This window comes from Mastomys coucha, unplaced genomic scaffold (assembly GCF_008632895.1).
Source record: "Mastomys coucha isolate ucsf_1 unplaced genomic scaffold, UCSF_Mcou_1 pScaffold16, whole genome shotgun sequence".
Taxonomy (NCBI): Eukaryota; Metazoa; Chordata; class Mammalia; order Rodentia; family Muridae; genus Mastomys; species Mastomys coucha.
Genome location: NW_022196898.1, coordinates 101,390,320 through 101,411,576, shown reverse-complemented (window position 1 = coordinate 101,411,576; position 21,257 = coordinate 101,390,320). Strand labels below are relative to the sequence as shown.

The 21,257-nt window shown below is 44.9% G+C and overlaps 1 protein-coding gene, 1 non-coding gene and 1 pseudogene across 2 annotated transcripts in view; 2 read left to right on the top strand and 1 right to left on the bottom strand.

Annotated features, from left to right (window-relative positions):
* The first annotated feature begins 4,844 nt into the window (after positions 1 to 4,844).
* Positions 4,845 to 5,290, top strand: LOC116094408 (annotated as a pseudogene).
* A 1,889-nt stretch (positions 5,291 to 7,179) lies between these two features.
* Positions 7,180 to 21,257, top strand: part of Acadm (acyl-CoA dehydrogenase medium chain) — a 21,877-nt gene continuing 7,799 nt past the window's right edge. Inside the window, exons 1-9 of the mRNA XM_031375923.1 lie at positions 7,180 to 7,440; positions 10,083 to 10,170; positions 12,935 to 13,032; positions 13,134 to 13,203; positions 13,459 to 13,559; positions 14,328 to 14,408; positions 15,559 to 15,689; positions 17,792 to 17,900; positions 21,064 to 21,204. Of these exons, the coding sequence (XP_031231783.1) occupies positions 7,411 to 7,440; positions 10,083 to 10,170; positions 12,935 to 13,032; positions 13,134 to 13,203; positions 13,459 to 13,559; positions 14,328 to 14,408; positions 15,559 to 15,689; positions 17,792 to 17,900; positions 21,064 to 21,204 (849 nt within the window). The 5' untranslated portion in view covers positions 7,180 to 7,410. The remainder of the gene's footprint in view (positions 7,441 to 10,082; positions 10,171 to 12,934; positions 13,033 to 13,133; positions 13,204 to 13,458; positions 13,560 to 14,327; positions 14,409 to 15,558; positions 15,690 to 17,791; positions 17,901 to 21,063; positions 21,205 to 21,257) is intronic.
* On the bottom strand, positions 11,931 to 12,064 carry LOC116094543. The gene has a single exon (XR_004120184.1). It is a non-coding gene; the product is annotated as a small nucleolar RNA SNORA15 (small nucleolar RNA).

The window sequence follows — 21,257 nt, the reverse complement described above, 5'->3', positions numbered from 1 at the left end:
TTGAATGTCCTTCGTGCAGATCAGAGTTGAGAATTCCTAAAAAAAAAAAAAAAAAGTGAAATTCCTAGCAAGAGGGGAGAGTGCTATTCAAAGTTCATACTGACCCTTAGCTAACACTTAAGAAAACCAGATGGCCCAGGGTCCATCACTCAATGTCAATCTCAGGTGCCTTGGCTCTGAGTACCTCCTTGCCTTATCTCTGAGATCTGCACTCCCCTGGTCTGGGCTCTCCTAACAGCTTTTCCCTGACCCAGCTGGCTGCTTCTTGCAGGCCTGGCTCCTGGCTCCTGTGGTTTTCAGTACTGGTCTCAAATTTAACTCTTTCAATCCCAGGCTTACGTGGGTAAGTACCTGCTAAATTTTTATTTTCTTTTTCACAAGCAAACTGAAAATTCAAACAGGCTTACAGACTCAGACTTTTGACAAACAGCAAGACAGTCAAAAACCCGTGGTACATGCTCAAGACCTCTGACTCAACAGCTCTCCAGGGCGTACCCACAGGGGGCGAGTTAGTTCCCAGCCAGTGCACCAAATGTGTTACGTCCCGCTTCAGCTCAGCCTGTCCCCCGCTTCAGCTCAGCCTTCGGACTCTGGAGGTTTCCACTTGAGGCTGTTACCTGCAGAGCCCAGACAAAGCCCTCTGCAGACTGTCAGATCATCTCTGAAGAAAGCTGCCTGGGAAGTTCATGCTGAGATAAGACACTGCCCACTGCCTGAAGACATCCGCAGACATCTGAGCCACTGGTGTTTCGGACTCCTTCCTCAGTGTTTATGTTATGCAAATATCATTGTAACCTAGAGATTCAGTTTTGGTTTCTTGTGTACCTGTAAAAATGCTGAACCCCTGAAGTAAAGTGCGAAGCCTTGATTGGGGTGCAACTTGGCTTTGTGTTTTCTCTTGTTTCTCAAAACCTATATTTCAGGTCCTTTATTCCTTCGCTGGAGGGAACCCAAGTTCATGAAACTGCGGGACAGTTTCACAAATGGAAGATTCTGACAAGCCTTCCTACCAGGGATCCTCTGAGTGAACCACATGAGCTGGGGATCGATGCAAAAGCAAGAGGAATTTATTGTTCCAGCGCACTTGGGTCATCCTGCACCTTAAGGAGAGGCGGTGACCCTGGGCAGCCTGTTTGGTGAGTTTTTATACTGTTTCCGGGGGCAGATTAGAGCATCAGCAGCTAGGTACAATACGATTGGTGGAACAGTGTGCCCTTAAAACTGATTGGTCTTTAGGGAATGAGGTACTAAGGGTTTAATCAGCCTTTTCCTTCTGCCTACATGCTCCACCAACCTCTCCTTCTAGGAGGGGAGGGGTTTTCATGTTCTGGGGCCCTGTGGAATTTTTCAACAGTCTTTAGTTAGCTGACCTCTTCATGATGAATTCTTTAGACCTCTGATTGTGGAATGTTCCAAGTCCACAATGGACATTATCTGGGCTATTGTTAGCCTCCTTAGCAGCCATTTATTGCCCTCTTCTACGTGTAAGCTAACAGCTTTGCAATCATTAGGTAAATCCTTTAGAATATTCAGGCACATACCTACCTCCCACCAACCAGAAGGCAAATAAATATTGTCAGATAGTATTTGAAGCCTTTTATTTGAAGTATTTTTTTTCTGTAACATTTCCACTTAATGTCTTTGAAAAGTATATTGTTGTATGTATGACCTTCTTTGCTCTGTTTCCAATAAACATCTTAATATTGCTACTCCATTGGAACAGAGACTTTGGGGTAAGCTGGATAGATGTTTTAGAGAGCATGTCTCTCTGTCTCTGGTACAGTATGTTCACCTCACCTCACATTCACCCTCAAACAGGAATCACATGGGTTAGGTATCTTACAATATTTGAGTGATTAACAGGCTTGTGTAGTATTAGGTAGTTGGACCCAAAGTTAGGAAAACAGATACAAATGAAGGCAGTGAACTTTTATCCTTCTCGGTAGTCTTTGAGCCCAAGCGAAGAGTTGGAGCTTTCGGGTAAGAGCAGTTTCTAAGAACTTGATTAGTCTCAAAACTAATTTGAACATAACACACCCCAACTCTAAATATTTATATAACACATTGTCTTATGAGTCCTGTTATAGCATCTGTCTGAACAATTATTCTCTACTGTCATTTAATATCCAGTCACAGTCAATAGATGAATTTCTCCAGTGACTTTTACATGTAATTTGTAGCGGTGAGTTTCGCTACACTACTTTGACCCCTGGCAGGTCATACTGAATCTTTGGATTAGCAAATGAAAGACACACACACACACACACACACACACACACACACACACACACACGTACATATGTTTAATTTTTGACTTGCTATGACTAGGTCAGAGATTGGGCATTCCTAAACTTTCCCCTACTGCCCAAGTGGAGAGGCCACTCCTTACACAGCTGGTTGAGAGGCCACTCCTTACACAGCTGGTTGAGAGGCCACTCCTTAAACAGCTGGCTGAGAGGCCACTCCTTACAGCTGGCTGATTTTATCTCCTGTAGCTCTTACATCCCATCTTTCTCCTCTGAGTCATAGTGATTCTCCATTTTCCTTTCTTCCAGTTCCTATCCCCGCATAATCTAAAAATTGCACCCCTCTTTCTCCTCTCAGCCATTGATCTTTATTGATTGATCAAAAATCAATTGCGGACAAGGACCTTCATCATTTGGACATTCAGGTTCCTGATTAATTCAAACCATTGGAACCAATCCCCAATAGATAGTTATTCAATAAAAGTAGTGACAGACAATCCTTCCTATGGCAAAGATTTAGTTTCCTTTTGGCTAGTCAGAAGTAGCCACAGACCTATGTCTGTTACAGACTGGGTTTCTCTGAGGACCCCTTGTTCCGCCACATGATAAGAGTTCTGGCCTGGTGGGCAAAGAATTCGCTGAGTGACAAACAGAAATGACACAAGGGAGTGCAGAATCTGAATTTATTTGCACAAAGTGAAAAATCAGGCTTATATACTATACAGAAACAGGGCAAATGTCAGGGATCACACAGGCAGGTAGTGGTCACATCAAAGTCAGTAAGATCAAACAGCCAGGTGTAAATGATTCCTTCGGAAGAGCAATAGTGCTCTTCCTTCTGGGCTATCTTGGCAGCCCTAAGCAAATTCTCTTGGTCTGAAGCAGGTAAGCACCAGGAGGTCCCATTCTAGCAGCTCCTGGGAATGGTTTGGCTTATAACGCAAACATTAGTTCAGGAAGCTTTTCAACTACTCTCTAGTTTGTAAAGCAATCTGCCTTTAGAGTTCTAACTTTGCTTACAGATAGCAATAGTGTTTGACTTCTATCTCTAACTCTGGAGACACCCTGTCTGATAAGGCAGCTTCCTTGTGGGAATCAGTAGGCAATAATGCCTGACCTCAATTGCTAATTCTGGGGACACCCTGTCTGCTAAGGCAGCTTCCCTTGTAAAGATTCCAAGCTAATAACAGCTAGGAAATCAATTAGGATCATTGAAACACTGTGGAGGCCAGGAAACAATGTTAAATCTCAGTTTTAGCTATAAAGAAATATTTCAAAATATAATGAAACCTTTATGCCTGAATAAAGAAAGCACCAGATCTCTCCACAGACTTTAGCAGACACCAATCTGGAACACATCTGAGTTAGGAAATGCTAAGATGCCAAGAAATGAACTCCAGGAGGCAAGCTAGCTCCCTCAAAGCTGCACACCTCAAATCCGTGAACAAGTTTTCAGGCCTGACACTCGGAATCCACTGGAGTGATGAGTGGGCATGGCATATGTCCCCAGCAAGAGTAATCTTTATGTTCAGCTAAATGCAAGCGTTATGTCTGCAGGAACTCACAAGGAGAAGATCCCCACAGTGTAGGACAGCTAAGAATTTGAGCATTCAAGATGGCCTGCTGACTCATGCCTGAAATCCTAGCATTCGGGAGGCATGGATGACTGGAGGGTTAGTTCGAAGGAAAAGGGTGGGAGGGATGAGGGGTTCAGTTACTTAAGGGGATGAGGTAGGAGGTGGAAAGTTCAAAGCCTGGACTACAAAGGAGGCTTAAGGCACATCTGTGCCACTTGACAAGACCTGTGGGTCAAAAGTAAAAATTGCAAGACAGGCTGGGAACAGAGCTCACTGGTAGAGTGCTTGCCCAACGTGAATGTAGACAATTCTGTTCACTTCCAAAAATGCTTAGAGGAAAGAAAGAAAAGAGAGGAAAGGAAAGAGAACTGGCTGCACTTCCCTCAGTCCTCTGTGGTTTCTTTCAGTCAGCCTTGCCAGTGAAAACCCAGGCTCACATTCGCTAGTGCTGCTGCGTTTGTAGAGCAAAAGTCACACTTGAAATGTGAGTACTTTGAGTGCCAGATCTAGTAGCCATTTGGATTAGATCCAGGGAATAGAGCCAAATGGCTCTCAGTGGGAAAGCAGTCAGTGCTCCTAACTACTGACCCATCTCTCCAGTCCCCCGCTCCTTTAAATTTATTTAACTTTTATTTTATTTGCATTGGTATGAGGGTGTCAGATCCCCTGAAACTGGAGTTACAGACAGTTGTGAGCTGATATGTAGGTGTTGGGAATTGATCCTGGGTCCTCTGGAAGACCAGTCAGTGCTCTTTACTGCTGAGCCGTCTCTCCAGTCCCTTGACTCTCTTTTTAAAACTCTTCACAGGCACAGGAATTTGAAATCATCAGTTTTCCCAGGTAAGATTAAACTATGAATTCAGAGTTCATGGATCAAGCTGAGTGAAGGAGCTGAGACACACGCCACTGGGTGAGAGAACAGAAATCTCAAAAGCCAGAAAACAAACACATTAAGGTAGGTGGAGGCTTCTCAGGCTCTGGAAACTGAAGAGAGTGCTTCTCTTTCCTTTCTGCCACCGCCATGCCATCCAGACTGAGGAAGACCCCGAAGCTCCGGGGCCATGTGAGCCACAGCCACGGCCGCATTGGTTAACACTGTAAACACCCAGGAGGCCTCGGGAATGCTGGAGGTATGCATCACCACAGGATCAGCTTTGACAAACATCATCCAGGTTACTTTGGAAAAGTTGGTATGAGGCATTGCCACTTAAAGAGGAACCAGAGCTTTTGCCCAACTGTCAACCTGGATAAATTGTGGACATTGGTCAGCAAGCAGACATGGGTCAATGCAGCACAAAACAAGACTGGAGCTGCTCCCATCATTGATGTTGTTCGATCAGGCTGCTACAAAGTTCTGGGCAAGAGAAAGCTCCCTAAACAACTGCCATCATGAAAGCCAAATTCTTCAGCAGAAGAGCTGAAGAGAAGATTAAGGGTGTTGGAGGTGCCTGTGTTCTAGTGGCTTAAAAGCCATGCCAGAGGTGAATTAAATGCTAACATTTAAAGAAGGAGGAGGAGGAGGAGGAGGAGGAGGAAGAGGAAGAGGAGGAGGAGAAGAAGAGGAAGAGGAAGAAGAAGAAGAAGAAGAAGAAGAAGAAGAAGAAGAAGAAGAGGAAGAAGAAGAAGAAGAAGAAGAAGAAGAAGAAGAAGAAGAAGAAGAAGAAGAAGAAGAAGAAGAAGAAGAAGAAGAAGAAGAAGAGAGTGCTTAGCAAATGCTACCTTCAAGAGTTAGACTAGGAGCCAGGCGGTGGTGGCGCACGCCTTTAATCCCAGCACTTGAGAGGCAGAGGCAGGTGGATTTCTGAGTTCAAGGCCAGCCTGGTCTACAGAGTGAGTTCCAGGACAGCCAGGGCTACACAGAGAAACCCTGTCTTGAAAAAAAAAAAAAAAAGAGTTAGACTAGAACACATCTCGAACTGGAGAGAAACAGCTAGACTTTGGAGAGCGCTAAGAGGCCTGAAGAGCCAGGGATGGCAGACACCTATAATCCGACCACTCAGGAGGAAAGATGACCTGATGTTCAAGGTCATCCCCAGTTCACAGCAATCCGAGGCTAGCTTGGGCTCCACGGGACCCTGTTTCCACCTCTCTGCTCCACTATCAACTTAAATTGACCAAATAAGATGTTCATGACTAACTAGTATTTACCCCAACAATGCAGGATTGATCGAATATACCCAAATACATGAATGTAACCATGTCTACATTATCAGACTAAAGGTACTTTAATATTCATCCATGGAACATAGATCATGTATAAGTGACTCGTGGAAGCTAATACTCAAATCTTAGCAACTAGGAAAACAAATATATTTCCCAACCAAACCCAAACACTGATAGCAAATGTGAAACGATGTTGAAACTGAAACATTGCTATTTGATAAGAGTTGGGCCTATCCTAGTCTGTCAAATCCTGTCTACCAGCTGCTTGAAGCAGAGAGCAAGAAAACTCTTGACAGCCACTCTTTTTTTTTTTTTTTCGAGACAGGGCTTCTCTGTGTAGATCAGGCTGGCCTCGAACTCAGAAATCTGCCTGCCTCTGCCTCCCAAGTGCTGGGATTAAAGGCATGCACCACCACCGCCCGGCCTTGACAGCCACTCTTGTTGGCCACTGAGGTACCCAACACTGATAAGTTTTACAATCTCTAATCTTTATGACACCACAGCTACCATCCCAGACACGAGGTCTAACTGGAAGACAATGGACTTTAAGCAAAATTTACAAAATGTCTACTCCCAATGTTCACTGGGTGGGGAACTTTTGGATAGGCTCAGCTTGCATTCCGAAGGACGCTTTCCACATCTACATGAGTGAATAATAAGTATCCTTGAAAACGTTCAGAAAAAAATAAAGGAGATAGATGCTATTGTGCTTTGGTTTGTTTAGAACTCGCAGTAATCTTCCTTCTTAGTCGCCTGGCTACGCAAGCAATTAGATTCCCACTTAAATTTTAAGAAGCACAGACAACCTTTCTCTCTAGTCCAGCGTTTGCAGCTCCAGTGTGCACTCGACTCGTAAAGGATCTGACTCTCTGAGTAAAGGTCACAACTGACTGCAGAAAATGCCTGCCTGCCTGTGCCCTCTGGCCTGGATTCGGGTCCAGCTCTCCCGGGCAGCCCTCCAGAGAGGACGCGACCTTCGGGCTCGGGAGACACAGAGATCACCGCCTTTCTCCAGTGCGGAGGAGTTCAGGTTCTGCCAAGGTCGGGCAGGGCGCAGGCGCCGAGGGCACGCCCCTCCCACTTCTGGCTCACGTCCAGACCTGAAGAATCTCCCTCATCTAACCCCGCCTCTCAGGCCACACCCCCTGAGCCTGCAATGACCACGCCCAAGGCCTCCTACTCGGACTCGCCGTCATTCCCCTGTCTCTCAGCCGACGTCAGTAGGAGACCTCGGACAAAGTCCCCGTACGAAGGGACTCCCCAGGCCACGCCCCGAGGCATCCAGACTCTGAGCCGCACGCCCGTCCCCTGCATCTAAGGCCCGCCCCTCTCCGCCCTCCAAGCCACGCCCCCCTTGGGTGGTTCTCCTGTTCGCTGTGCTTGCTGCATCGTGGTGGTCGGAGTCTGCAGATCGAGGAGCCATCATGGCAGCAGCGTTCCGCAGAGGCTGCAGGGTGAGCGGGTGACGGGGGCGGTATCGGGAGGGTCGGCCCTGCGCGGCCTGAGGGCGTCCCCCACCCCGCGCTGACCCCTGCGGGCGTCCCCCACCCCGCGCTGAAACCCTGCAGGCGTGGTCCTGTGGCTCTGCTTCACCCTGGGTCAAGGGGCTCAGACGTTTCTCTCCAGTCACCCAGGCTTCTCGAAGGGATCCCGGTGTCAGAACCCTCATGGGACAGAGGGGAGCACTTCCAGAAAACTTTGACTGTAGTCCCACCCCAGGAAGGCGTCAGTGTGTGGTTCTGTAGCCACGGGTGTGAACAGGTGTTGGGATCCAAACAGGCTGATCCTGGGTGTGCACAGAACACAGCTAATTCTACACGAAGGACAGGGAAGTGGGCCGCTCGCGGGAACAAGGGTTAGTGCGCCTGTGGTTTTGTGTTGTACAGGCACCCTTCCAAAAAAAACAAAAGGGAGACGAGCCTACTGAAGAACTTTCATGAAGCTTGCTTCCAGAATTTTATCTTCTAAGCTGTTTTAGCCATTAGTTTGTTACCTTAAATATTAGCGGTGTGTTCGTACAAGACCTCCATTTATACCACCTAAAATTGGACCAAAGTTGCCTCTGGTCCCAAAAGCTGTAGTTTTAGAATTTACCATTCATGTGGCCCTGATTGACCCTACCCCCACACCGGCCATTACTATACAACTTAACAGGCTCTCAAAGCAGAAACTGAAAGGTTTTTAAGTTATTTTTCATTCTGACAACAGAAGTAAAGGTTTCTTGGTGCCTCCAAGGACAAGTGAAGGAAAGTCTAACGCCATTATGAACCAGAAAATGCATATTCCTTTATCCTGTTTCCCACACTGCAATAAAACCAAGACTTAAATTTCTAAGCAATTCGCTACTTAGTTGTGCTGTAGTTGCAGGCTTGACGATTAAAGTTAGTATCGTTCCCATATTGGAATTAGTTGTTTCTGGCAGAGAGCCAGGAATAAGAAACGCAGTATTCTTCTGACTTTAGAATTTCAGAACGTCGTATTTATTGTTTCTTTATATTGGGTCTCATTTTGTAGTCCAGGCTGGTCTGACCTCACAGTTTTACATTTGCCTTCCAAGAGCTGCTACCTTCAAGCCTGGCTGTCTTATTTTAATAATCTCCAGTTATCCCTTAGGATTAGTGAGCCCCATTTTCAAGGTGTGAATACAAATTGTGTTGTGTGTCCAGACAGGTCTTGCAAAACTTAAACTCCGTTTTGCAATGCTGAGTTTTTAAACCCTGTTTTGTTTTTTATTCTTTCTGAGCTGTCTCCGCACAGAGACACGTGCACACGCGCATACACAGACACATGTGCACACTCACATACCAAAAGACATAGACACACAAACACCTGCACATCCTTCTACACAAGTAATGAGCACGCTCATGTGTTAAGGCACTCTAATTAAATGACTATAAAATCAATATATAAGGAGCCCAAGTAATGGGCTCTCCGCTTCAGTTGTATAAAATGCAGCTGACCAGTTTTGTAGAGAGTGATGATCTTCATTTCGTCTCGGAAGTAGAGGCAGAAGAACTGAGATCCTAAGGCTAGCCTGGATTCCACAGTGGGCTTTGGGGCTATCCTGAACTACTTCAAAAGAACTTGTCCCAACAGAAACACAAACCAAACTATTAGGGCCTGGAGTGGTGGCACATGCCTTTAACCCTGCATTTATGAGGTAGAGTTAGGTAGCTCTCTGGGAGTTCAAGGCCAGCCTGTTGTACATAGTAAATTTCCAAATCAGCCGCAGCTACAACCTGAGACCTGTCTCAAAACAAAACAAACAGCAGCACCAAAAACTGCACTTAGACACACACACTTAGACACACACACTTAGACACACACACACACATACACACACACACATACACACAACACACACTTAGTTAGACACACACATACACACACATACACACACACATACACACAACACACACATACACACACACACATACACACACACACATACACACACGCATACACACATACACACACACACATACACACACACACATACACACACACACACACACACACAGCGGGGAGAGAGAGACTGAGCAACTTACATTTTTTTTGTCATTTAATATTTACTGCTCTTGTGCAGAGCCCGAGTTTGCTTCCCAGCACTGATGTTAGATGGCTCAGAACTAATGTAACTCCAACTCCAGGGAACCCTGTGCCCTCATCTGGCCATTTTGGACATTCCACACATATATAGACACACAAATGAAAAAAATATAAAATTGAATAACATTTCCTTCATGGATAGGCATCCCTCTTTGCTTGTAATTGAGGTTTGAATTATAATTTATTTAGTACTGAGTTTAAAATGTAGCTCTTGAATAAAAACATAGCCATACAGATGCTGCACTCGCTTTGGGCGGTCAGTATAACAATGCTTATTTGTGTGCGGGTGTGTCTGGAATTCTCAGAGTACACACAGCCGGGTGGAGGCCAGAAGACGATGGTGGGAGTGAGTTCTCTCCAGAGCTCAGGCTCAGGTCACTGCTCTATACAGTAAGCCCCTCAGTGGCCTAGCCAGTGTGTTCTTGCATTTGGTCAATATTTACGTTATCAAGTTTACTTATTATATCTATTATTATATTTTTTCCAGGTCCTGAGAAGTGTTTCTCATTTTGAGTGTCGAGCACAGCATACAAAAGCGTCTCTCAAGCAGGAGCCCGGAGTAGGGTTTAATTTTGGTATGTGGTCCGCTCTTTGACTTGAAGATATGCCAGGGCTGTGTTTGTAACGTGACGTCCGTTCATGAGTAGAGCAGACACCGCCCACAGTTGGCTCGCTCGCGGTTCCTCGCATCTGTACTGCTTTGCCTTCCGCCTACTCTCCCGAACATTCAAGTGTTCTCAGGCAGCCTCTATAGCATTCTTTCTCTTTTTCCCAAATGGGTATCCCAAATAAATGAATGTATATGAATTGTCTTCAACTTACAGATTAAATGTAACATACTTCCTTTGTCTTTGGAGACAGTCTCACTATATAGCTCTGGCTGGCTGGAGCTCTAAGTAGAGAGACAGGCAGGCCTGGAACTCACCAAGATCTGCCTGACTCTCCCTTCCTAGTACTGAGATTAAAGGTGTGAGCAACCACACCTGCCTGGCTCAACAAATATTTCTCTAAAGTGATGTAACAATTTAAAAAAATGGCCTGAGCCATTTATCTGAGCTGGGGTTTGATGCTATTCGACATTTTATCTGAGCTGGGGTTTGATGCTATCAGACATTCTCAGACCTGAGACCAGGGAGCAATGTGGTTTTGAAGGGAAAAGAAGCTAGATTTTTCTTTCCTTTTTATAAAATGAAACATTTCAGGTTAAAAATGTGAAATAAATCCTGTTTTTGGTATCCTTCACCCCTGAAGGGTTTTTACTTCAAATTGTTACCTTGCCTCTAGCTAGGAAACCATTTTCTCTGCTCCCTTGATCTCTGAAAAGTTACAAGGCTGGGCTGCTTAGCATGCACCCCGTGCCCTTGGTAGTCTGAAAACTTCTAGGTTTATTGGCTTTATTCAAGTATACTTGAGTGAAAATACATGCATTATTATAATACACACATATGTATAACTGGAATTAAAGTATTTTCAAATGGCAGGAACATAGCAGGTTGACTTAATGGGCGTTTGAAAGTAGCAGTCTTTACTCCAACTTCACAGTTATCTGCTCTCTTCCAAAAAAACAAAAGGGAGAAGAGCTTACTGAAGAACTTTCATGAAGCTTGTCTTCTAAATGTTGTACCCTCCAGAATTTTATCTTCTAAGCTGTTTTAGCCATTAGTTTGTTACCTTAAATATTAGCGGTGTGTTCGTACAAGACCTCCATTTATACCACCTAAAATTGGACCAAAGTTGCCTCTGGTCCCAAAGGCTGTAGTTTTAGAATTTACCATTCATGTGGCCCTGATTGACCCTACCCACACACCGGCCATTTGCTTTTCCTACGTACGAGAATCTGACAAATCTCCGAGTGCCAGAGGGCGAGGCAGATGGAGGCGTTTGGGAGGGAGCTTGTGAGCTCTCACAAAAGTACAGGTAATGAGAGGGACCATGGAGGAGTGCATCTTTGATCCCAGCACTTGAGATAGAGGCAGGCAGATCTCTGAGTTCGAGGCCAGGCTGATTTACAGAGTGAGTTCCAGGACAGCCAGGGCTACCCAGAGGAGCAGAGGACCAGTCAGTCTGGTTCTGATAGATAAAGTGAGTATAATATGTGCAATAGGATATCTTGAAGATTACTGAGTTTATGAAAGCAGTTTGCCAACAAATAATAATATGGTAGACACCTTTCTTTCTGACCCCAGACTTAACCTATCTGTAACCTTGACAGGAATTATCTCCAATCTTTGAAGTGAATCTGTGATTCAGAAAGCCCCGGGGGCACAAAGCCCAAGGCTTCCTGAGTACTGTGTGCCTCCTCCTCTCTCTGCCTTGTCTTCTGCTGTCTTTTTTTCTTTCTACTTACTTTTACTGTGATATACCATAGAAAACAGTGTGCCAGTCGCCTTAAAGAAAGACCGCTTTGCGGCTTTGCGTGGCATCTGGCTGTGTGAATTACTGATGGAAGTACACGGCATTCAGCCATTCCTTAGCCTCCGTGTCTTATCCATGAGAGACTTGATCTGTCTTTTACACAATTCACCTCTTGGCCCCATACAAATGAGAACTATAGTCATAAATATCTTCTTTTTTTTTTTTCTTTTAAGACAGGGTCTCACTGTACACTTCTATCTGGCTTGCAGCTCACTGTGTAGACCAGGCTGGTCTTGAACCCACAGAGATCCTCCTGCCTTTGTGGTCTTGAGTGCTGGGTATAAAGGTGTGTGCCGCCCCACCTGGCTTGTTCTTCTAAGCTTATTGCCTGAAATACCACCACCTTAAACACTCCCTCACCCTTGTGTGGAGGATGTGATCCGGGGCCTCACAAGCCAGACAGGCAAGTGCTCTACCAGTCTTGTTTATCATATCCATGCACCCACATTGAAACACTAGATAGCACAGCTACAAAAATGCAGTTAGCAATTGACATTTGCCCCAGGGGTCCAGGCAGCACTGTGATCTCATTCATCTCACAATTAACTAGTTTTATTGTGTGTAAACGCCTTGTCTTAATATTGCCTGTTACTAATACAGAGGGTTTGATGTGGCTGTTATTATTTTAGAGAGATTTCTCATTGCTCTTACCATTTTATTTGTGGGAACTTATATTCTTAAACTTATTGGAGTTTAAAAGAAGAGTGAACTTTAAATTATGGTGTTGATGGTCTTACGTAAGTCCCTGAAATAAGTCTTATTACTGTATGCTGACCGAGTACGTCTTGTGTCTTTAGACCGCCCCCTGAGGTCAAAAGTTTATCTCATGGTAAATATAAACCTCCTCATAACAACTTTGTGGACTTTGTCTTTTCAACTCGATGTTGACAAGCTCTTGATGTTCACAAAATAATGTTCCCTTAGAGCTGACGGAACAGCAGAAAGAGTTTCAAGCAACTGCCCGGAAGTTTGCCAGAGAGGAAATAATCCCCGTCGCCCCAGAATATGATAAAAGTGGTGAAGTAGGTATCAGGTTGCAGGGGGAAGTCTTGCACTGCTATGAGATCCTGTTACCAGCCTGCCTACACTCAGGTATGTGTAACTGTGTTGTTTCTCCTTTCAGTACCCATTCCCTCTCATCAAAAGAGCCTGGGAACTTGGCTTGATCAACGCACACATTCCAGAGAGTTGCGGTAAGCCTCCTACGTGTTTGTCCTAAAACTAAAAAAATGAAAACACTCATTCTCTAAAATGTTGTTGCTGGTCAGCGGCTTTCCGCCTTTGTTTCTCTATTGGCAACATAGAACTTGCCTGCTTGGAGGATCCTGGTCCTCACTCAGCACCGAGCACCGAGCACCGAGCACAGGCATTCTCCCTGTCTAGATGGGTTTGAGTTTATTGAGTCGTTCTTCATATTATAATGCTCTATATATACTCTGACACTGTAGGTGGTCTTGGCCTGGGAACGTTCGATGCCTGTTTAATTACGGAAGAGTTGGCGTATGGGTGTACAGGGGTGCAAACTGCTATTGAAGCAAATTCTTTGGGGGTAAGTCACTAAGACAGTCATTTAGCATGGGGCTAGTGAGATGGCTCAGTGGGTAAAGGTGCCCCATGGCCTGAGTTCCAACCCTGGGGCTCATGTGATGGAAGGAGACAAGGACTCCCCCAAGGTGTCATCTATCCTCCAGAAGTGAGCTGTAACTCATGCACACATACCCATGTGTGCATATGTACAAAATAAGTGAAATTACCATTTAAAAAAATACTAGTCGCTTACCTGGGCTGTTAATGAGATGCCAACAGTGAAGTTGGCTTAATCTCTGTAAGAACTGTAAGAAAGGCTGGCTGGCCGGTCTGGACTTACGATTGTGTAGCTTGATTACAGTAGTTCTACTGTCTCTAATACTGGCCGTTCTGAGTGTCCTTGTGAGGAGACTGTACACGTTGGCTGCTGCTCCCATGGAGGTAGGTCAGAAGCCATCCCCTTGGCCTGCCGCTCAGTTACTGTGCTGAAATGTACTGAGTGGTATCCAGGAGGCCTGCTCTTGCAGACCACGTCACACTTCCTAAGTTTAATCTGAGATCTTACTGTCAACCATGCTTGTGTATTCCTAACAAGCCCCGCCCACCGATAACTTAAGGCGAAGCTTGTACTAGTCTGTGTCTTCTTGCATGTTAGGGTCAGAGCCAATGGCAGTTCTTTAAGTCTACTCCTTTCTGGGAGGCAGGTAGTTCTTATTCGTGGAACTGTGTTTCTGGATCTATATAACTAGTTTAAATAGCTAGACGTTTTAATATTAATTTCCCTTGGTAGCAAATGCCTGTGATTCTTGCTGGGAATGATCAACAGAAAAAGAAGTATTTGGGGAGGATGACCGAGCAGCCGATGATGTGTGTGAGTATGTTCTGCGGGCTTTGTTCAGCTTTCCCTGTGAATGGGCCAGGGCTGCGCTGTTCCATCTGCCTGTGTTTATTAGACCATACGCCCTGCAGACAGAAGTCAGCAGACACATATGTATGTGGACTGTAGAGAGGTGCCTTAGTAATCCCCTGCGTGTTTCCACAAGGGAGCGCCCACTTGTTTCGGGATTCCAAAATGGTGTTGTGCTTTGTCCTGCAGCTGGTGGTGCAGACCTTTAGTCCAGCACTTGGGGGGACCTGGAGGGATCTGCCCTCACATCTCTGTCCTGTGACTCTGATTCTCCCACTCTCTGTCTTTAGGGTCTCATATGTCTAACTAGCTCTGAATTTCCTGGGTAGCCAAGATGACCTTGAGCTCTTATTCCTCCTGCTCCCACCTTCCTAGTGTTGGGATCACAGACGTGTGCTACCACACAGAACTCAGTTTATGGGATGCTCAGTTATGTGGTACCTGAGATTGGACCAGGCCCTCGTGCATGCTAGGCCGTGTCTCCGGCTCTAGCCTGTTTCTCATCCTCATCACATGCAGAGAATACATGGCTACAGAATATCCTTCATTTTTGAGGTTTGACTTACGTATCATCTCATGAAAACTGGTTTCTCAAATCCTGGTGTTTAGCACCCACACTTAATATGGCTACCCTGTACCCTGTGAAAATCTGAAAGTGCACTGCCTTTCAGCTCTGGTTTTCCTATCTGGCCTTATAGACTACTAAATAGTAGGTATTCAATAAACATTCAAGTAAATCAACATTTTAAGCTCAATTTAATGAATTTGTTTGAATATTTTTAATTATTTTAAAATTTCTTGTAGTTTATTGGTATAGTATGTCTAGTTTTGAATTGAATTAAAATGTTTTAAAATAGTAAATTTTTTAACATTCGAACAGTTTATTTGGTTTTCTAAGAGCATTGTAATTCTAGATATTCATTATCATATTGCCTCCAGAGATAACATGCCGGGGCTAGAGCATTGCTCACTGTTAAGAGCATTTGCTTAGCATACTTGAGAGCCTGGGTTCTATCCTAGGACCTCAAAACAAACAAGTAAAATAACATTATTGTCAGATATTCACAATTTAATAATTAACATTTAACTTTTTTCTTGTGTCCATATATCCAAGGCCTACTGTGTGACAGAGCCCTCTGCAGGCTCTGATGTGGCAGGCATTAAGACCAAAGCTGAGAAGAAGGGTGACGAATATGTTATCAACGGCCAGAAGATGTGGATAACCAACGGAGGAAAGGCCAACTGGTGGGTCTCTTCATTCCTGGGCCTTCCGCGTCTCCCTTCTCAGTTAAAACAAGCTGTAAAACTGGGAGATCCATAGGAGATATAAATAACTCGGTGACTCATGAACCATTTTAAGCCCCGAGCTATTTCTTCCAGATTAATTTAAGAAGTCTAAAGTGCAGTAAAAATAGCTAATCTCACTGCCTCTGTCTGTAGGCTCAGACCCAGTGCACAGTCTGCTACCCCAGTCCTTCCTCTCTCGGAGGAGAGCAGAGAGCTTCAGGAGGGTGAAACATGTAAACCCCAGCTCACTCTACGGACAGTCTCTCCAGTCATAGAGCCCATATCTGTTGTCTTGGAAAATAGTGTTTGCACTCATTAATATAAGTCCATGACCGAGACCTCTTAGGAGTGGTCTGGGGATGTCGTAGTTACTGCTCCATGGCTGTGAGGAGACACCACGACCCAGGCAAGTCTTAGGAAAGAAAGCATTGAATTGGAGGCTTGCTTGCAGTTTTAGAGCGTGAATCTATGACCATCGTGATGGGAAGGAGACAAGAGTGGAGGAGCAGTACCTGAATGCCTTATGTCTTGATCCTCAGGCAGCAGGCAGGGACAGACAGACAGACAGACAGACAGGCTGACTGATTGACTGACTGACTGACTGACTGACTGACTGAACCTGGTATGGGCTTTTGAAATCTCAAAGCCTATTCTCAGTGACACACTCTCTCCAGCACAGCCAACCCACCAATTAGGCCATACCTTCTAATACTTCTCAAAGAATTCTACACCCTGGTGACTAAGCAGTCAGATATATAAGCCTATGGGGCCATTCTCATTCAAACTGCCATAGGAGATTAGGGTAGTAATTTTCCTGTCTGAAAAAGAAATCTCGTTTGTTTGTTTGTTTGGGGACACAGTTTCACTCTGTAGCTCAGGCTGATCTAAAAATCGCCGTGGCGCATAGGTTGGCCTCAAACTCATGGTGGTCCTCCTGCCTTAGCCTCCCAAATGCTGGGATCACAGGTGTGAGCCAGCACAGTTGGCTCTGAAAGGGTTCTGCTGTACCAGCATATTTGTGTGAGGTGCAGTGTGGAAAAGCATCCCTCCTTGATGGACTGTGCAGCTCCCAAATCGATCCCTCACTGTGCACAGGCGTAAAGGCTGGCAACAGGAATAGCAGGACCATTCCAAGGAGTGAGGAAAGAGAGAAGCCATGAAAACTGAAAAGCTAAGAGAAATAGAGTAATGTAAGCTAATACCACAGTTTTGAGAACTGGCTATAATTCTTCCCAGAAAAGAGAAGTCCAGTGACTCATAGAATTAGAAAATAATTTTCTGATTTTTCCTATTACCAAATAAAACCATAGTCAGTGATAAACTGATAGATTATCGGGTTTCGTTTTTTAGCCTTAACATAAATCCATTGCTAACGGAAGGATAAATCACTCGGTTGATCTCTCTCTCTTGATGCTAAAAATGACACCAAGGCTCACCATGGTCTCTACCTCTAAGCCGTATGGCTTTTTATCTTTTTGTAAAGATTCTTTAACAACCAGTCTGTTAGGATATATGGAAACTATCTTAGATATGAGGGTTCAAACGAGAACTTGTTTTCTTTTTTTTTTTTTATTCCTCCTCATGCTTCCTTCCTTCTAGATCTTTTTGGGAAATGTCTTTCTGTAGGAAATCCAGTAAATATCCCTAATAATTCAGGTGTGTACTGGCTTTGCTGCATGGAGGGCCAGCCCTCACAGCAGTGGGGCTCCTGTCTGTGTTCATCGTATAGATTGCTGGTCCCGTGAGACATAGGACTGGCCCAGAGAGGAGCATTCCAGTTTCCCCACACGCGTTCTTCACTTTCATACTCTCTCTGCTGAAGGAACTTTTACTAATGACTCATATTACCCCCAAACTCAAATGCCACATTAGTGGAGAAAGAGAGGGTTAGTTTGGCCACACAGAAAAACTGGCATCTGGGCAAGTTTTGAAACCCATGTGATTCTTCATCTCCTGATAAGTGGGGACAGTAATGCCGGGGTGGGGGTGGTAGCTGAGATAGTAGTTAATGTATACTGTTGTTTTCCTTATGGCCATCATCGTGTGTTTGTGTGCATTAGGTATTTTTTATTGGCACGTTCTAACCCCGATCCTAAAGTACCTGCTAGTAAAGCCTTTACTGGATTCATTGTGGAAGCCGACTCCCCAGGAATACATATTGGAAAGAAGGTAAACAGTGGGTTTCTTACTGAGAGTGACCTCCATACGTACAACTTCACTGTAAATGTCAAGGTTCTTCCTTGTTCCCTTTAATGAAAATGCTCTTAAGCCGGAACAGAAATCCAGCTGTGTCTTGATGCTATCGGGAACATAGTTTACATGTCACTGAAAAATCCTTCAAGTCATTTTGAAAGATGGGCCCCATGTGCAGAACACCTTCATGACAGCTGTAGGTGTGGACATAGCCAGGCCGCCATGGCTGCTGCCCCACAGGAGCGTGTAGAACTCTGAGAGGACTCCTTCCTCCTACCCAGAGGATCTGCACAAGCTTTGCTTAGAGCAGGTGAAGCCATGTGACTCGGGTGGATTACTCACAATCCCACAGCAACAACGGAGGCGTCTGTGAGGTTGTCAATCAATGTCAGCTGGGGGTGGGGCTGTCAATCAATGTCAGCTGGGGGTGGGGCTGGGAGAGGGTGTTGGATACAGCGACACCCAATCTCAAGGCACGCAGGAGGTTTCGGAGGTGACACAACAGCAGCCAGAAATGTCGTGAGTGGTCTTGGCGAGAGCTCACAAGCCGGACTTGGGATTACAACATGGACTGAAATACTTTCGTGAAGTGGGGTTCTCAAAGAGATGAGGGATGTCTGCATCTATGGCATAGGAGGAACTGTGGGAACCAGACCAGATCTGAAGACTACTTGAGCAAATTATTGTCTTCCTCCCCAATGTGGGAAGGTTTGAATTAGCTGGTCAGATGAAGGAGTTGGTCTCCCTTAGGCTGAACTGGAAAAACAAATTTTAATTGAGACATAATATAAAACAGGTTTCTAAGGCAACCTTCAGTGTTTATAGGATCTCCTGTTGTGTCCAGATCTCTTTAGAAATATGGTGCTTGGCCAGGCAGTGGTGGAGCACACCTTTAATCCCAGCACTTGGGAGGCAGAGGCAGGCAGATTTCTGAGTCCGAGGCCAGCCTGGTCTATAGAATGAGTTCCAGGACAGCCAGGGCTACACAGAGAAACCCTGTCTTGGAAAAAGAAAAAAGAAAAAAAAAGAAAAGAAATATGTTGCTTGCCTGTGTGAAATGTATATAACTTCTGCCAGGCGTGGCAGTGCATCTCTTCAATCCCAGTACTGCAGAGGCTGAGGCAGGAGGATCACAAATTCTAGGCCAGTGTGGATGGGTCCTGGAAGTCTAATGGTTGGACTCTACATGGGGTTTTCTCCAGCCTGTTCTGACTGCAGAAACCAAGGCCCACCTGATTGATTTACTGACAGCCACAAAGGTAGAGGCCGACCTGGGATCGGTGATCTCGTGTCCTTTACTAATAGACTTACTTGTAAGATTTTGGCCTGCGACATTTCTGAGGCCGTATTATGCTGTATTTTAAAGAGAAGATATTGAAGGCTGACTGCGCTTTACAAATAGAACGTGTATATACAGAATATGAGTACTGTGGGTAATCACACTTCTCCACAGACAGTGGCCTTTGCATGTATGTGTGTGTGGCATATCATGCTGCCCCCATAGAGATGGTTTCTGGCAGACTCAGGCCAAACCTGGCTATCTCTGCTAACAGGAAGGAACCTCAGGGCAGTAGCAAACTGGCGTGACAACTGATGTCTCCATGTTTCTAATCTCATTTTCACTTAGGAAAACCCTAACTGAATCAATATTTATTACTGAACGCACACTGTACAGTAGGTAGTGATAAATATCTACCCCTGGGGGTTTACTTTCTAGTGAGTGAGTATAGATACTTTTATTATTAGCTACTTAGCTTCCTAAAAATATTCTTTTAAACAAATGGCCATTTGCAAATCTGTGAGATTCATGTTATCAAAATGTTTTCTGTTGCTCTTGCCTTCTCGCTCCCTCTGTCCTCTCATCCCTTCCCCCTCTCTCCCTATTCCCCTACCCCTCTCTCTCCCCGTGCTCATAGCTGGTCTCTACTTCTCTGCTCCTCTTTTCTCTTCTCTTCTTTCTCTTCTCTTCTCTTCTCCTCTCTTCTCTCCTCTTCCCTTTTCTCCTCCCTCTCTCCCTCTCTCTCTCTCTCTCTCTCTCTCTCTCTCTCTCTCTCTCTCTGCTGCCTTTCTCTGTCTTTACCTACTACCTTTCAACTCCCCTCCCCATGCCCTAATTAAACTCTATTCTATACTAAAAAAAAAAAAAAAAAAATTGTGTCCTAGTAATTGTGTGCTTTGAGATGTGCCTAAGAAGCTTTTTGGTTTTTGTGTTTTTAATTTATTTGAGATAGGTTCTCCCTATGTAGGCCAGGCTGACCTTAAACCCAGAAATCCACCTGCCTGTGCCTCCTGAGCACTGGGATTAAAGGTATGCGCCACCACCCCAACCTCATTCTGTCTTTGACTTGTGACTGTTGCTAATCTATGAACCAGGTTTTATTATTGTAATTATATATTTTAAAAAGCATTGAATGTAAAAGACCTGGTATTATGCACAGTTTCCAGGATCCACTGACCATCTTAGAGCATACGTCTCTTAGGGTGACCACATAAAGAGACTGAGTTGGGGGAGGACCAGCAAGATAGCTCAGCGAATAAAGGCACTTCCAGTCAGTCCTGATGACCTAAGTGCTGTTCCAGATCCTACATGGTGGGAGAACAGAAGCAATGCCCACAAGATATACCTCAATGCCCACACATGTTCTGTGCCAGGCTCATGCTTCCTACAGCATAAAAAGTAAATAAATGTCCCCCAAAATGTGGGAGAGCTCAGTAGATTGTTTCACTCAAGATTACAGGCTCTAAGATTGTTTGCAAAATGAATTGACAGACAGACAGACAGAGAGACATAGCTTTCAGACACCAACAAAGTCTGGTTACATAGAACTTTAGGTTAGTGCTATTTTCAGCTTTTGAATACTGTTTTAGATCAGTGCTGGCACATATTACTAGAAAGATCCCGATTAGAAAACTGGGAGGCTTTGCAGCCACAAGATCTCTTATATAGCTCAGCCCTGCCGTTGTAGTCACAGGAAGCTGCAAAAGATGGGCAGAGACAGGAGTGTTTGGATTCTATGGAAGCTCAACCTTGGTGCAAGAACTACAGGCCCAGCTTTAGGCAACTGCAAAAGGCACAAAGGAATGATTGACACCAGCAATGCTGTAGCTCCTAAGTGTTTCTTATGCGATCTTCCCCTAGGAATTAAACATGGGCCAGCGATGCTCTGACACCAGAGGAATCGCCTTCGAAGATGTCAGAGTTCCTAAGGAAAATGTGTTAATCGGTGAAGGAGCTGGTTTCAAGATCGCAATGGGGGCTTTTGATAGAACCAGACCTACGGTAAGCCGATCATCTTTGTGGGACCTTTTGTTTGTGGTTTTCAATGAGCAGGT